Source organism: Osmerus eperlanus, chromosome 5, assembly GCF_963692335.1.
Source record: "Osmerus eperlanus chromosome 5, fOsmEpe2.1, whole genome shotgun sequence".
Classification (NCBI taxonomy): domain Eukaryota; kingdom Metazoa; phylum Chordata; class Actinopteri; order Osmeriformes; family Osmeridae; genus Osmerus; species Osmerus eperlanus.
The window spans coordinates 4407862-4422046 of record NC_085022.1 but is presented as its reverse complement, the minus strand read 5'-3'; the positions used below and the strand labels follow the sequence as shown (position 1 = coordinate 4422046).

Here is a 14185-nt window from a genome sequence, read left to right as displayed (position 1 = left end):
TACTGTAAGCTTGTGCTGCGTGTATGGTATTTGAATGTCTGTTAGAAGCAGAATCAAATATGCAGACACACACTGTCAGGATTAAAGAGAGAAAGAAAGTCGCAGTTATAGAACACATTTTGGATTAAAGATATAGAAAACAACAGATAGAAAGAGGGACTCCAAGTGAATGAAAGTGAAAGAGAGTGGCAAAGGAGGCGCAGAGACAATATGGTTCATCACCCCGAAGGAAAACACAATGATCCTCTGTCTGTTCAGAGTGCAGGATTAGTACAGGCTGGAGAAACTCTCCCCCCCCACCCCCATCTGTCCTTCTGCAGGGTCAGGAGTCAGTCTGTCTGTCAGGGTTGGGGGGGGAATGATAGCGAGATGGAGAGATGGAGAGATGAGGTAGGAGAGGTGATTTGGATAGGTCGGACCTGACACCTGTCCCCCTTTTTTTTAAATTATCACTACTTCTCTGCTCTCTTTCTTCCTGTCTATCTCTTTCTGCTCGCTCTGTGCAATGTCACATGGTTTGGCCCATTGTCATTTAGTGAAATGCATTAAGCATATTACGTCTGATCATCAGATATTACTGGAAATTCAGGAGGCTGGTTCAGGCGGCTGGTTGTCAGGCTCAGGCTCTCTTTCACTGAGCACCAGAACATGATGAGGATCATCACTGGGGATTTCCCAGTCTATGTCCTCAACAGGAGGTTACCCTGGGAGGAGCCAGGGGAGGAGCCATGAGAGGAGCCAGGGAGCACAAGAGCCAATAACAGCACAATATCGGTTCACGTGACAGTGATGCCTTTGACAGGACCTTAACTTTGAAGATGACAATGCAGAGTGACTATTGACGAACATTAAACAGTCAAGTAGCAGTCACATGATCCCAACCATCTAGTATACTATATGCCAACACGTGAAACTGTCTTGCTGGCAGACAACATGTTACTCCCTCACTATGTCTTTCTGTTGCTCTCACTTCCTGTTTCTCTACATAGAGACAGGAAGTTTTGCTTGTGTTCACACCCATCTCTCTTTGTTCTCGGCAGATTCTGAGGCGGAGATGGAGGCTCCCACTGGCTCTTGACGGCCCATCACACAATGACGACCCCCATCAAGAGACTGTAGTACCTCTGTGGTCCTGTGGAGGGCAGCACTGCTGAGGGGAGGGGGGCGGGTGGGGTGAACCTCTCACACACAGAGGAGGAAATAGCCTCTGGGCGAAAGTGAAGACAAAGAGCACATCATGTAGTGTCATGTAGTGTTTCGCCATTCATGGGGGAGGGTGACAACATCATTTTTTTATTTTTTATTTTTGACATTTTCACATTGGCCTCCTACTCAGCAGTCAGAACAGAACGGTGGAGCGTGTGAGCGGTGTGGTTTGCGTGTGAGGTTACCATGGTCCTCCACAGCTCCCCCTACGGCAGCGGCCTCCTGTCCTTCCTGGACGGCCTCTCGTGGGCCATGGTGTTCCCCTCCTACTGGCTGCTGGACCGCCTGCTGGCGTCGTGCGTGGCCACCTCTCTGGAGAAGCGTCGGCGCTCCCAGGACCCCTGCTCCTTCCTGACGCTGTGCCTCCTGGTGTCGGCGCCTCTCTACCTGCTCCTGTTCTTGGCCTCGCTGCCCCTCGCCCTCCTGGGCTTCCTGTTGTGGGCGCCGCTGCAGGCGGTCAGGACGCCCTACCTCTACACACACTGCCGTCCAGACAAGCACCAGGCCGAGCAGGTGAGCAGCTGAAGGCCATACCGGTCTCTTTGGAGCTTTGGATTTGTGTGTAAAATTTCCACCAAAACGCCATTCTTTTGGTTTTTATGAGTGTTATAAAATGTGACATGGTGGTAAAAAAAGGTGTTTGTGTCAGTGACAGACCTGGGGTTTATTGATGAATATGCATGTCCACAACCTCACCACATATAAACAGACTGTAAATTGTTACTAATCCCGCTCACGCACGCCATATTCACTTGACTGTGTCGGGTACAGTGTCTGTTTGCCTGTGTGTGTTCTCTCCAAACTAGCAGCGACTAAAGCGATGTGTTGTGCTGTGGACAGGGCGGAGCCGGAGCCGGCCTCAGCGAATGGAGACCTCAGGGACGGAGTTTCTGCTTCGGCAGCGCCAACGTGTGCCTGCTGCCGGACTCGCTGGCTCGCTTCAACAACCTGTCCGACACCCAGCGACGAGCCCGCGAGGTGGGCCGGCGCATCCGCAGCGGCGCCAGCCGACCGCAGATCAAGATCTACATCGATTCGCCGACCAACACGTCCATCAGCGCCGCCTCCTTCTCCAGCCTCGCCACGGGCTTCCGACGCACCTCCTCCCTCGACCAGCGCCCCGAAAACACACCCTTCGCCGCAGAGGCCGAGCCCCAGCCTGACTGCCCTCTCCACCCTAATGGAGAGCAGGGCTCCGCAGACTGCCCCATCCACCCGCCAGGGGGGGCTCCTTCCCCCGACTGCCCTCTGCACTCTGGCGGCGCCGGGGATGATTCGGCAGACTGCCCCCTCCACTCTGTCGGGGGTCAGAACAGCTCAGACTGCCCCCTGCATCCCATCCCCAGCAGCGGGGTGCAGATCAGCATCAGTGCCCCTGAGCCGGACCCCCCCCTGGACGAGGAGGAGGAGGGGGGGAAACCCCCCGGGGGAGTCGAAGGGGGCGGGGACTCCTGCAGCATCAACAGCCGTACCGCCTCCCGGGAGTCCCTGACCCGTTTCCACGGCGACGGAGGCGGCACGGGGGCCGTGTCGTCCAACAACACCCTCTCCCACCGCACCTCCGTCTTCAAGCGGCCGACGGGACGCAAGCGGCGCCACGGCGAGGACGGATTCGATCACGAGATCTCGGCCTTTTTCCCCGCCAACCTGGATTTCCTGTGCTTGCAGGAAGTCTTTGACCACACTTCCACCTCCAGGCTGCGGAGCCAGCTTCACCGCTATTTCCCCTTCGTGCTGAGTGACGTGGGCAGCTACGGCTGGAGGCACTGCTGCTCGCACTTCAAGTTCCTGAACAGCGGCCTACTGTTGGCCAGTCGCTACCCAATCCTGGATGCCCATTATGAGTGCTATCCCAACGGGCGTGGAGAAGACGCCCTGGCTGCCAAGGGAGTGCTCTTCGCCAAGGTCAGCTCCTCATTATCTCTCTAATACAGACCCTGCTAGCAGACACCTTTTTTGCTCAGGACTTTCAGTTGATCCCACCCCCAGTGCTGACATCCAGGGTTTGCCACAGTGAACAGTCTCCAGACTGGGTTCCTACACACAGCTGCTCTCAGCAGTGTCTAAGTGGCTTCTCTGCTGTATAGGACAGAATTCTCGGAACAAAGAATTACGTTAAATTATTAAAAGCAGTGTTCGTTGTACTCTGTCTTTCTTTCTTTCTTTGTCACTTCCTTTCCCCCATTCTCTTTTTTTAATCTCCTCTATATGCATCTTTCCCTCTGCTTCTCTCTCTCTCTCTCTCTCTCTCTCTCTCTCTCTCTCTGTCTGTCTTTATCTCTCTCTTTTTGCAATTTAAGTTGAGGATATGAAAATGGCAAACAAAGGCTTCCTTTTCCTTCGGCTGATTTCGTCAGCCGAAGGAAAAGGAAGCTGCTATGAGTCTATGAGCTGCGTCTGAAATTCTACATTACTCCAGGGTAAAAGCAACAACCTCCACAGCCATGTGTGTGAGAGAGAGTGTGTGACGCGTGAGGGCAGAGTATTGTCAGGGTTAGCGTCCATTAATCCCCCCCTCTCGCCACTGTGTTCAGAGGCTGGTAGAGAGCCAAGACCTGCTGGGTCAACTCAGCACCTCCCGGCAACATGATGCCGATGTTGGATCAGCGTGTGTGTGTGCGCGCGCTGTATGTGTGTGGTGCGTGTGTGTCTGGAAGAAAACATTGATGAGAGGAGCTGTAGGGATGCTGGCAGGTCTGTGAACCACAGCGACACAGTGGGGCTCTCATCACAGTGCTGCTGGGGGGGTCAGTGTCTCACAGACATTAGAGATCAACACCCTGTTCTGGCCGTGTCACTGGGGAGAAACAGAGGGGGGAAGCGAAAGAGGAAGAAGAGAGACAGATAGGAGAGACAAAGCGAGAGACAAGGAGGGAAAGAGCAAGAGAGGGGAGATATGGGACTTTTGAGTGTGAGTATTAATTAAAAATGTTCCTCTGAAGAATGAGAAAGGCAGTAATTAAAGCTGTTCAGTCTCAATATTTATCTAGTGTATTATTATTTAACCATTGAGCGCATGGATGAAGGAGGGCTGTGGATATGGGGTGTGTGTGTGTCTGTGTGTGTGTGTACAGACGAGCACAGGGCATTAGTTAAACCCTGAGGACATAGACAGGATGTGCCTCTTGCCTCAATGACCTTTTAGGAGGGGTCAACCATTGGTTCATATGGCTTCCTGCTCTATGCAGTGGGACCCTGGTCTTTACTTTACTCTACTCTAAATGAACCCCGAGCATGATAGAGGCTTACATCTGTTAAGATTAGGGTACCATGGTAGGTATAGTTTACTGGGCAGTGTGTTTGGTTAGGCCAGCATGTTAGGGTTAGAGCTGAACGTCAGGATCAGAGCAGCATGTTAGGCTAGGGCAGCATGTTAAGGAATAGGTTACAGGGTAGGGTAGTGTGTTAGGGAATAGGTTACAGGGTAGGGTAGTGTGTTAGGGAATAGGTTACAGGGTAGGGTAGTGTGTTAGGGATATGTCACAGGGAAGAATGTTAGAGTTAGGGCAGCATGTTAATTTTATGCTGTCTTTATACTGTTTCTAACGTAACATTTACTTTATACCATAATATCCATAGAGCGATTTTCATTACCTTCATTTTAATGTTGTTTTTTAATGAGAACACGCACTGGAATACAAACACTAGACACACACACAACAACAATAACCAGTTGAGAGCCTGCTGAATCCCCTATGACTTGTTGCTGAGCCCCCACACCAACCCAAGCATGGCTAAGCCCCTAAAATATTCATACACCACGACCCAGGACAAGACGGAGAGCAGGGGAGAGAGGAGGAAACAAGGGCAGGGAGAGCGAGTTGAAAGGAGAGAAGGAGAGAGGGAAGGCGGAGAGAGAAATGAGTTGATCCTAGCTGGAGAAGGGGATAACGAAAACTGACAGGAGAAAGGGGGGATAATCAGAGGAAAGAAGGAAGCAGTTAATGGCTGACAGGGGCTCCAGTACAGCCCTCATGCCTGCAGTGTTGATATGGGAGCGGTGGATGACGTCTGATTCGCGGGCTTTATTACGGCCTCATTAAACGAATGCTGCTAATCTCAGATGAAAGAAAGTCACTGAATGTATGTTTTTAGAAGGGAATCCTAAATGTTAAGGTCTAGTTACTTGGACCAAGGCTGTATTGTGGTTTATCATTGGGGTACAGATTCTCTTGCCATGAGAGCAGTCCTGTGATTGGTCCAGCCTCTTGGTTTGAGTCTCTCCAGACTACGAGGAGGCAGTCTTGTCCTCTGTTACATTACTCCATCTCTCCTCTGTTCAGCCAGCACAGCCTTGATCCCCTGGTGGAGATAAATGGATCCGATAGCAGCAAAGTGCTCTGTCACCACACAGGTCTCTTGTAGCATTGTTACATCGTTCGGTTTCCATTACCCTTACTGTTCCATTAGAATCTGTTTAGGTAAACAAATGATCCACAACGTGGTGCGAGACAGGATCATATTGATTTCAACTGTGGGATGTGGTGACCAGATGTCTCTGCTTCCCCCCCCCCCCCTCTTCCATCTTTGTCTCCGTTCCCTGGTCTCTGCAGGTACAGGTGGGCACCTCTCACCAGGAGCAGAGGGTTGTGGGATATCTCACCTGTACCCACCTCCACGCCATCGAAGGTACATAGGGCCGTGAGCACCACTCCACAGTGTGTTGGTGCAGCGTGTTAATGTGTGTGTTTTGTGAATGCTGTTGTGAGTGGATGTTTTTTTTGGGGGGGTGGGTGTGCGACTGTAGTCAAACACCCCAACCAGCCTTCTCTGCCTGTAAGCAGCAGATGAGGAGACGCATGCACACTCCCGCACATCCCCGGTTCCCATGGCGACGCGCTCCCACTGTGTCTGGCGTCAGAGAGTCCTATTTAAAGCTGCCGGTCGCCGTGTCTCATTCTTCACCAAGACTGATCTCTCTGCTATTACTGGCTCCTCCCACACACCACAATCTGCTAGCATAGCTAATTATAGACCACAAGCTATTTCTAAATACACATCAAATATGGGGTGGAAAGGAGAGAGAGAGAGGAAGGGGGATGGCGTTGAAACTGGGGGAGAGACCTACTAATGCAAGGGATAATGAAGGACAATTCTTTGATGCAAGATTTTAATTGAAGGATTATCTCATCCTTCCTAGTGGAAGCCTTTATATATTTGTGTGTGTATACGTGTGTGTTTGTGTGGGATGGGGGGGCCTATAGGTGTGTGTGTGTGTGTCTACTGACCCCCAGAGAGCATGCCGTTGAACATGAGTTTGGGGAGCCTGTCTCCGGTCCTCTCGAGGCTGCAGCCACTGAAGCTGCTCTGTTTCCTTCCACCCCCTCCCCTTCTCCCCTCCCCCCTCCTCTGCACCCCCTCCCCTTCTCCCCTCCCCCCTCCTCTGCACCCCCTCCCCTTCTCCCCTCCCCCCTCCTCTGCACCCCCTCCCCCTCCCCCAGGAGATGCAGCTGTGCGCTGTGAGCAGTTGGACCTGCTCCTGGAGTGGGGGGAGGAGTTCCGCAAGGCAACGTCCCGACCCTCGGACGAGAAGGAAGACCAGGTGGCCTTTGATGTCGTCCTGGGTGACCTCAACTTCGACAACTGCTCCTCAGGTAACACTATCTGTTTGTGTGTGGTGTGCACGTGTGTGTGGTGTGCACGTGTGTGTGGTGTGCACGTGTGTGTGGTGAGCACATGTGTGTGTAGTGTGCACATGTGTGTGTGGTGTGCACGTGTGTGTGGTGTGCACATGTGTGTGGTGTGCACGTGTGTGTGGTGTGCACATGTGTGTGGTGAGCACATGTGTGTGTTGTGTGCACATGTGTGTGGTGTGCACATGTGTGTGGTGTGCACGTGTGTGTGGTGTGCACGTGTGTGCCGTGTCTGTATGTGATGGCCGTGTCACGTTTTGCTGTCGAGTGTATGCGTGTTCCTGATTGTACACATGCCTTTATTTGTCTGTGTGTTTGCACGTGCGTCTTTGTGCGCGTGTGTGCGTGCCTGTGTGTGCGTGTGTAGCGGTGCAGTCTGTGTATCTGGGTTGTGTTGCTGTGTTGCAGAGGACAAGCTGGAGCAGCAGCATGCACTCTTCACCCAGTACAAGGACCCCTGTCGCCAGGGGCCAGGGGAGGACAAGCCATGGGCGCTGGGTGAGTGTACACACACACACACACATACGCACACACTAACACACACACACATATGCTGTGACATTGTGGTGATGACACTTACAGGTTTGGGGCAGTTCTGGAGACTGGGGGATGGCGAAGGAGCTATCCTGGGTCTCTAAGCTGCTAAATTAGAAAGTTGCAAAGTCTGGCTCCACACTGTGAAGTGTAGACCTAAATATCCTTCAAAGATAGAGACACAGCACCAGGCCTGCTGACCGTTCACTGGGGAGGTATCTAGTTTGGGTCTGGACGTGGTTCTGAAGACCAGAGGAAGTTATTTAGGACACTGGTGCATGGAGACTCCAAAGTGAGGGTCAAAACAGGACAGGGAGACACAGGGAGGGTGTTTACAGTACAACAATTATTATAATATAGGATTACAGTATATTGTGTTATATTATATAGTTCTGTATTGTCATATTACATATAAATACATGCTGTATATATTATTTTGATATTGTGATAGTATGATATTTGCTGTGGTGTTATGATCAATTAAATGCCACAACATTATGGGGTTCTGAAAACATTATGCAACTCTGTGCTATGCTGTTTGATTCAGTGTGTGTGTGTCTGTGTGTGTGTTCAACAGGTACACTACTGGACCCCATCGGGCTTTATGATGAGGAGGTCAGCTCACCAGAGAGTTTACAGAAGTAAGGCAACTCTCGTTCAACAGGCTTCTTTCCCAAAGTATTACATACTGTACATGTGTCCAATTAATAAATATACACTTCCCTTACTTACTCTTACACACGCTAATCCTAACCCCACAGGATCTACACAAACCCTGTGTGGGTGTCTCTGTGTGCACATCTGTTCATGTTTTGTGTGTGTGTGTGTAGGGTGATGGAGAACGAGGAGGGCCGAAAGGAATACCTGGTGTTCCCCCCCAGTAAGAACCAGTGCCCCAGCCAGAAGGGCAGGAAGATCCCTCTGAAGGGCAACGGTCGCAGGATAGATTACATCCTGTACAAGGAGGACAGCCCGCAGCAGGACTGGAAAGTGGTACGATGCTCTTGTTGTTGTTGTTGTTGTTTCATCTGAGGGGAGATTCCGATTTGTGCCTCATCGGAGGAAAACCAAATGATGCGATTTGCATAGCTTCTGTAAGAGAGCGAATGATGAGGGGCAGAATGTTTCTTTGTCCTTCGCTCCCTTCCTCCCTCCCCCTTCTCTCTGTCTCTCTCTCTCTCTCTCTCTCTCTCTGTCTCTCTCTCTCTCTCTCACTCTCTCTCTTAGTTTGACTCTCCTCCTTATCACCTCTACTTCTCTGTTTTTCTTTCACTATTTCTGTTTCACCTGTTGTCCCACTCTCAAAGAGTGGAGCCGCGCTGCCACCCTGTGGTGAAACTAAACAATGCCACACGTTCTCAGGGGACGGTCCTAGGTGTTGTTAGCAGGACAGCTCTACTGAGTCACATTTGCTGAGTCACATGCAAATCATCTGTGCTATGTATCTATCCCCATGGGCTTAATGAATACTCTGCGGTCGATGTGTCGATGTGAGGCTGATGTATCTTTCCGTCGCCCCCTGCAGGACATAGAGGAGTTCAGCTTCATCTCGCAGCTGGCCGGCCTCACGGACCACCTGTCTGTGGCCATGCGCCTCGCAGTCTCTACAGGGGAGGAGGAGCCGTAGGGACCGCCACAGAGCCAGGGAACAGCACGAAGAGGGACAAAGGAGAGGAAGATAAAACGAGACTTTCATAAGGACTGAGCCCTAAATTACTCAAAGGAAAGAAAGGATGGATGGATTCATAGATGGATGGATGGACACATACACACACACCCATAGTCCTAGTTGGACACACACCGCCAGGCCACTGTCCATCCCCATCCTTCCTGCTGGACTGGATGCTCCCAGATGATTCAGCCCTACTGTCGGTCCACCGGAATTATTACTTCTCGTTCGTAAGCCTTAGTTGATGATATTTAGATGTTTCTGCCTGTCAAGGACTGTTATCCACGTTCATAACTACGGCTGGAGAGGTTTCCTTTGAGGATTGTAGTGTGCTATGACTAGCAAACTATCTATTTACTTATCTCTGGCCCTTTGTTTGAGTCTGCTAAGCCCTTTTCTCTGTGTCTGTGTCTGTCTGTCTGTCTGTCTGTGTCTGTCTGCCTATCTGTCTGTGTCTGTCTGTCTGCCTATCTGTCTGTCTGTCTGTCTGTGTCTGTCTGTCTGTGTCTGTCTGTCTGTCTTTCTGTCTGCCTATCTGTCTGTGTCTGTCTGTGTGTGTGTCTGTGTTTGTCTGTCTGTCAGTATGAGTTTGCTGAACCCGCTTGTCTGTGTGTGTTTCTGTCGGTCTGTCTATCCGTCTGTCTGTCCGTCACTGTACGTAACGTTCCCTCACCCTAACCAACCCTCAACGCTAAGGATCAGAACAGGGGAGCATTGGAGACGTCCTACATTCCAGCTGTGAGCCCCGTCCAACCACTCTCTCTACGTTTCATCTTCCTTGCTCAATCCCAGGAACCTCAGCTAAAGTGTCTTTTTTCTAAAGTCTTTCTAACAGCTTTCTATGGCGACTGTGCCATCTTTGTAGGGAGTTTCAAGCCCCTGTGTTTAATACATTTGTAAATGGAGGTTATTGTTTAAAAGTACGGTATCGTGTTCAGAGGGAGATTTTCTTTCAGGTGCACACCGCTCTCTGGTTGGTCGGTAAAGCGGAACAGTGAGGAACTCTTGATATGAATGGAGAAAAATATGTTAGAATGGATTGGGGGGAAGTGGAATGGGAGGGGTTCTGCATGGGGGGGTCAGAATAAAATCCCTAGAGGAGGGGGGAGTCCTTCTAAAAAGAAAGCCCTGTCTTTGGTGCAAGAAGCATGTCCCCCTGATACAAATTTTTATGCTGCCAATGCAATGTTTCTGCATGTGTACTACCACCCTGCCAAGAATCTCCAACACAAAAACACACTCAGTGTGTACACAGCACACACGTCACACACACACACACACTAACAAGCTTACACACTCACCACCCCACAGTTGGTTGCCTGGTAACTGTGAACTCCTCCTTACTCACCTGTTCTAACAATATAATATTGACACAGTTGCTGGTCGTCTCCAGGAGTATAGGTTAAATACGCATGTGCGTGTGTTTGCGTGTATAAGCACGCGTATGATGAGATCCAAATGAGATCCATTCACTCCAGTTTAGCATGGGGCAGTATTTGCTGACGAATTTGCAGTTACTCCTCCCCCCTTGGTCGCGTCCATTACAAAGGCGCATGTTTACATGACATTGGTTTCAGGTCTGGGGGGGTGTGGGGTGGGGAGGGGGTGTGGGGTGGGGTGGGGGTGGGAGAAGGGGTGTGAGAGGGTCTGGTCAGAATATATCTTCTTTACTTTGTATGTTTGTATGCCCTCACTGCTGGTGTTTCAGCTCATACATCTGACAACGGCTAGCTTTTATACTCACTCTGTGAATCCTATTATTATTATTATCACTATTATTATTATTATTATTATTACTATAAGTAGCAGTGGGAGTATTGATGTTATTGGTAAGGTTTATATTAGCGCCCATAACTCATCAATCTGATTTTTGTTTTTTAGGAAGCACAGAACCTCAAACACGGACCCTTTGTTGTGGTCTGAGCCCGTTTCTCTGCCTGCCCTGTACACTGAGCCTGGGAGTCGTGATCTGGTGTGGGTCAGGGGTCAGGGGAGGGGGAAGTGCAGTAGCTGCATGTGGTTTGTAATGAATCTGCTTCATGGCTTCTGGTCTCCCCACAGGCACCACCTCGCCATATTTCTATTTTTATTTCTATTTTTTTTCTAACAATTTTGTTTAAAAAAATGTCATCTTCTTAGTTTACTATTTTCTTATTTGATTTGGGCATGGGGAATGCTGCTTTGGGGTAGTTTAGATTACTGAGTAATGTGAGAGGGTAAGTGTCTTTCTCTTTTTAAGCTTCTTTCAATTGCTTATTTTCTGCTTTTTAAAAAGAATTTCCCTCTTTGAATTACTGGGTGTTTGTGTTGTTATTTGTGTTCTACGTTTTTGGGTTCGAGTATCGAGTCAGAATCACTTCTCACACTGCCAAGACTGAACAGACTGGAGCACAGAGGGGTGTGTGGTTATTTTCAATATTGTTAGGCAGAAATAAAACCTACAGTATTGGCAGATCAGAGTGTACACTGAGCCACAAAGAAAATGATCTGTTAATCCTAAAAAAACTAAAACAGAAGTGAAACTTTTGGGTGATTTCCTTTTCAAAGATGACCTTCTGATGTAGCCTAATGGGAGGGGGGGTAGAAACAAATTTAGTAAAACACCAGACAGTCCCTTCATGAAGGTCAAATGCACTGTTATTAACATACGAACAACAAAAAATAACACGCTGAACCTTCATCTTGTATTTTAAAAAGACAGAAATAAAGAAAACATGATCAAACTGACATTCCTACCAATGACAAACGTGTGCTAGGATGTCTGTTTTAACGTACAAAGTGTCAGTTGACTCAAATATTTTTTCTGCTGAAAGAGTTTCGGTTCGAAGAACCCTTCAATCAGAACCTCTTGTTGACTACAACACGTAGACAGGATTCATTGTATCTTAAGATGAAAATACACAAAGTCATACTTCAACACCTTGGCCCTCGAGAGAGACAGACCATTTCTGGATGTGGACGGCCCGACACTGCTTCCCCTGTTCTCCTTCACCATCATCGAAACACCAAATGAGGGAGACTTCTGTCAAAGGAAATTTAGGTGGTGTGATGAAAGAAAACATGTGGTCAGTTAGGAACTATGAAAGGATATTAGGACCACAAAGCTAACACATTCAATCACTAAATGTAACTTAGAACCTCTAGGCTGTCAAAAAAAGCCCCAAGCCTCGACTTCCTCATTCTGCTGTTCTAAACTGGATTCTGTGGAAGGTGTTTGCAGTATAAAAATGTATCTGCAGAACTGTGAAAAAGGGGAAGTGAAAAATTACCTCATCATAGTGGGAGAAACACATGAACACATGAACGAGACTCGCCCACTGGTAAGCCCCCGCAATTGTCAGAATAGTGAAGATGACGAATTACCAGCCCTTTGGCCGGGGAGCCCCCTTCTCTTGTTTTCTGGTATATATGCAGCTGCAGTGCCAGGGCACTCACACACAGCAGGGAACCTGACAGACAGACAGACTACCAACCGGTCTCCAGCCATACCTTGACCTCCAGCCATACCTTGACCTCCAGCCATACCTTGACCTCCAGCCATACCTTGACCTCCAGCCATACCTTGACCTCCAGCCATACCTTGACCTCCAGCCATACCTTGACCTCCAGCCATACCTTGACCTCCAGCCATACCTTGACCTCCAGCATGTCTGCTTCTCGCCTCTCTCTGCTGCCTGTGCTCTTCCTGCTGATGGGGGCCATCACACTGAGCCAAGGTAGGAACCAGGGAGGGAGGGAGGGAGGGAGGGAGGGAGGGAGGGAGGGAGGGAGGGAGGGAGGGAGGGAGGGAGGGAGGGAGGGAGGGAGGGAGGGAGGGAGGGAGGGAGGGAGGGAGGGAGGGAGGGAGGGAGAAACAGAGAGAGATTGAGATAAAAGGAGGGAGAGTCAGTGGGGGGGGGGGCAGAGAACAAGGGAGCAAGAGAGGAGGGAGAGAGCGGGGTATAGATTTAAGAGAAGAAACTTAAAAAGAGATCCTGAGAAAGGTAAATCAAAGAGGGGGGAGAGAGCGCGAAAGAGGAAGAGAGAGACAGAAAAAGGGAGAGGAGAGGAGGAAGACAGAGAAAGAGGGAGAGAGAGTGGTAAGGCCTAAAGAGAAGAAACACAAAAGAGACTCAGCGAGACATTATAATCCTATTGTGCAGGCGTGTTTCTCGTTTGGATGTGTGTAAACGTGTGAATGAATCCACCTGCTTGTCATAACGAGTGCCTCTTTGTGTGTGTTTGTAGGGCTCCGTATGAATGCACCTAGGAAGTGCTGCTTCAGCTTCATCAACAGTCAGCCCAAACATCCAGTGGTCAGCTTCACCAGGACCAGCCAACACTGCTCCACCCCTGCCGTGCTGTAAGGATGTGTGTGTGTGTGTGTGTGACCCTCTGTACATATTCTGTTCCTGTGAAAGGCAGTATTGTCTCAAGTTCATGTTTGTGTGTGAATATACAATGTTCTGATTGGATTCTCGCAATTCTAAGTGCATTCTGATGCATCCCTCCCCTTTTGTCAGGCTGAAGATAAAAACTGGTCGCCAACTGTGTGCCCGCCCATCTGACAGTTGGGTGGTGAAGACCATCAGCTTCCTGGACAACAAGAACACTGGGGTCGAGACACCCCTCCAGTAACCATGGCAGCACCATTGGAGGGTACTGACACCCAGTGTCACCGTGGGACAGATAAGCTAATCGACATACATGACTATATAATGCTGAAAATATTGTATGTATTTACCTCTGAACAGCAGATTGTAATTTGACTTTTGGATATTCATTTGTTGTTGTTTTCTTTAATAATTTTGCAGAACCCTAACCTCATGACTGTAAACATGACATATACTTTACAAATGACCTTAATTATCTTACTAGATTCTTCTGAATTAATTATATACTTAATGTTTCACTGGCTCGTAATTGATCGAATCAAAGATGTGTGTTCAAATACAATAAAAAAGTGCATAACTGTTCATGTCAACTTTTTTTTGCAATATTGGTCTACACGTGTAGTACAGAGTCACCGCCACTAGAGAACGCAGAAATACCACTTACAGCCAGCCTTACAGAAAACATTCAACATAATCTACCATTTCGTAAAACAGCAATAGAATACAACTCTGTCCAAGTGATCAATGTCTTCTGATTTTTTTTTGTTTTG

The 14185-nt window shown here is 49.1% G+C and overlaps 2 protein-coding genes across 2 annotated transcripts; both read left to right on the top strand.

The window, feature by feature from the left end:
* Nucleotides 1-1269: 1269 nt before the first annotated feature.
* Nucleotides 1270-9975, top strand: smpd3 (sphingomyelin phosphodiesterase 3). The gene is made up of 8 exons (XM_062461256.1): nucleotides 1270-1719; nucleotides 2047-3111; nucleotides 5760-5835; nucleotides 6648-6800; nucleotides 7248-7337; nucleotides 7951-8014; nucleotides 8204-8366; nucleotides 8899-9975. Exons 1-8 carry the CDS (start codon nucleotides 1393-1395, stop codon nucleotides 8998-9000), a joined length of 2040 nt encoding a protein of 679 aa, XP_062317240.1. The 5' UTR covers nucleotides 1270-1392; the 3' UTR covers nucleotides 9001-9975.
* Nucleotides 9976-12234: 2259 nt separating this feature from the next.
* Nucleotides 12235-13991, top strand: LOC134020915 (C-C motif chemokine 3-like). The gene is made up of 3 exons (XM_062461254.1): nucleotides 12235-12758; nucleotides 13270-13384; nucleotides 13545-13991. Exons 1-3 carry the CDS (start codon nucleotides 12689-12691, stop codon nucleotides 13657-13659), a joined length of 300 nt encoding a protein of 99 aa, XP_062317238.1. The 5' UTR covers nucleotides 12235-12688; the 3' UTR covers nucleotides 13660-13991.
* Nucleotides 13992-14185: the final 194 nt, after the last annotated feature.

Coding starts and splice junctions, on each gene's coding strand:
- smpd3 (XM_062461256.1), top strand. CDS start 1,393: ATGGTCCTCCACAGCTCCCCCTACGGCAGCGGCCTCCTGTCCTTCCTG. Junction 6,801..7,247: donor CTTCGACAACTGCTCCTCAG/GTAACACTATCT, acceptor GCTGTGTTGCAG/AGGACAAGCTGGAGCAGCAG. Junction 7,338..7,950: donor GGACAAGCCATGGGCGCTGG/GTGAGTGTACAC, acceptor TGTGTTCAACAG/GTACACTACTGGACCCCATC.
- LOC134020915 (XM_062461254.1), top strand. CDS start 12,689: ATGTCTGCTTCTCGCCTCTCTCTGCTGCCTGTGCTCTTCCTGCTGATG. Junction 12,759..13,269: donor GGCCATCACACTGAGCCAAG/GTAGGAACCAGG, acceptor GTGTGTTTGTAG/GGCTCCGTATGAATGCACCT. Junction 13,385..13,544: donor TGCTCCACCCCTGCCGTGCT/GTAAGGATGTGT, acceptor CCCTTTTGTCAG/GCTGAAGATAAAAACTGGTC.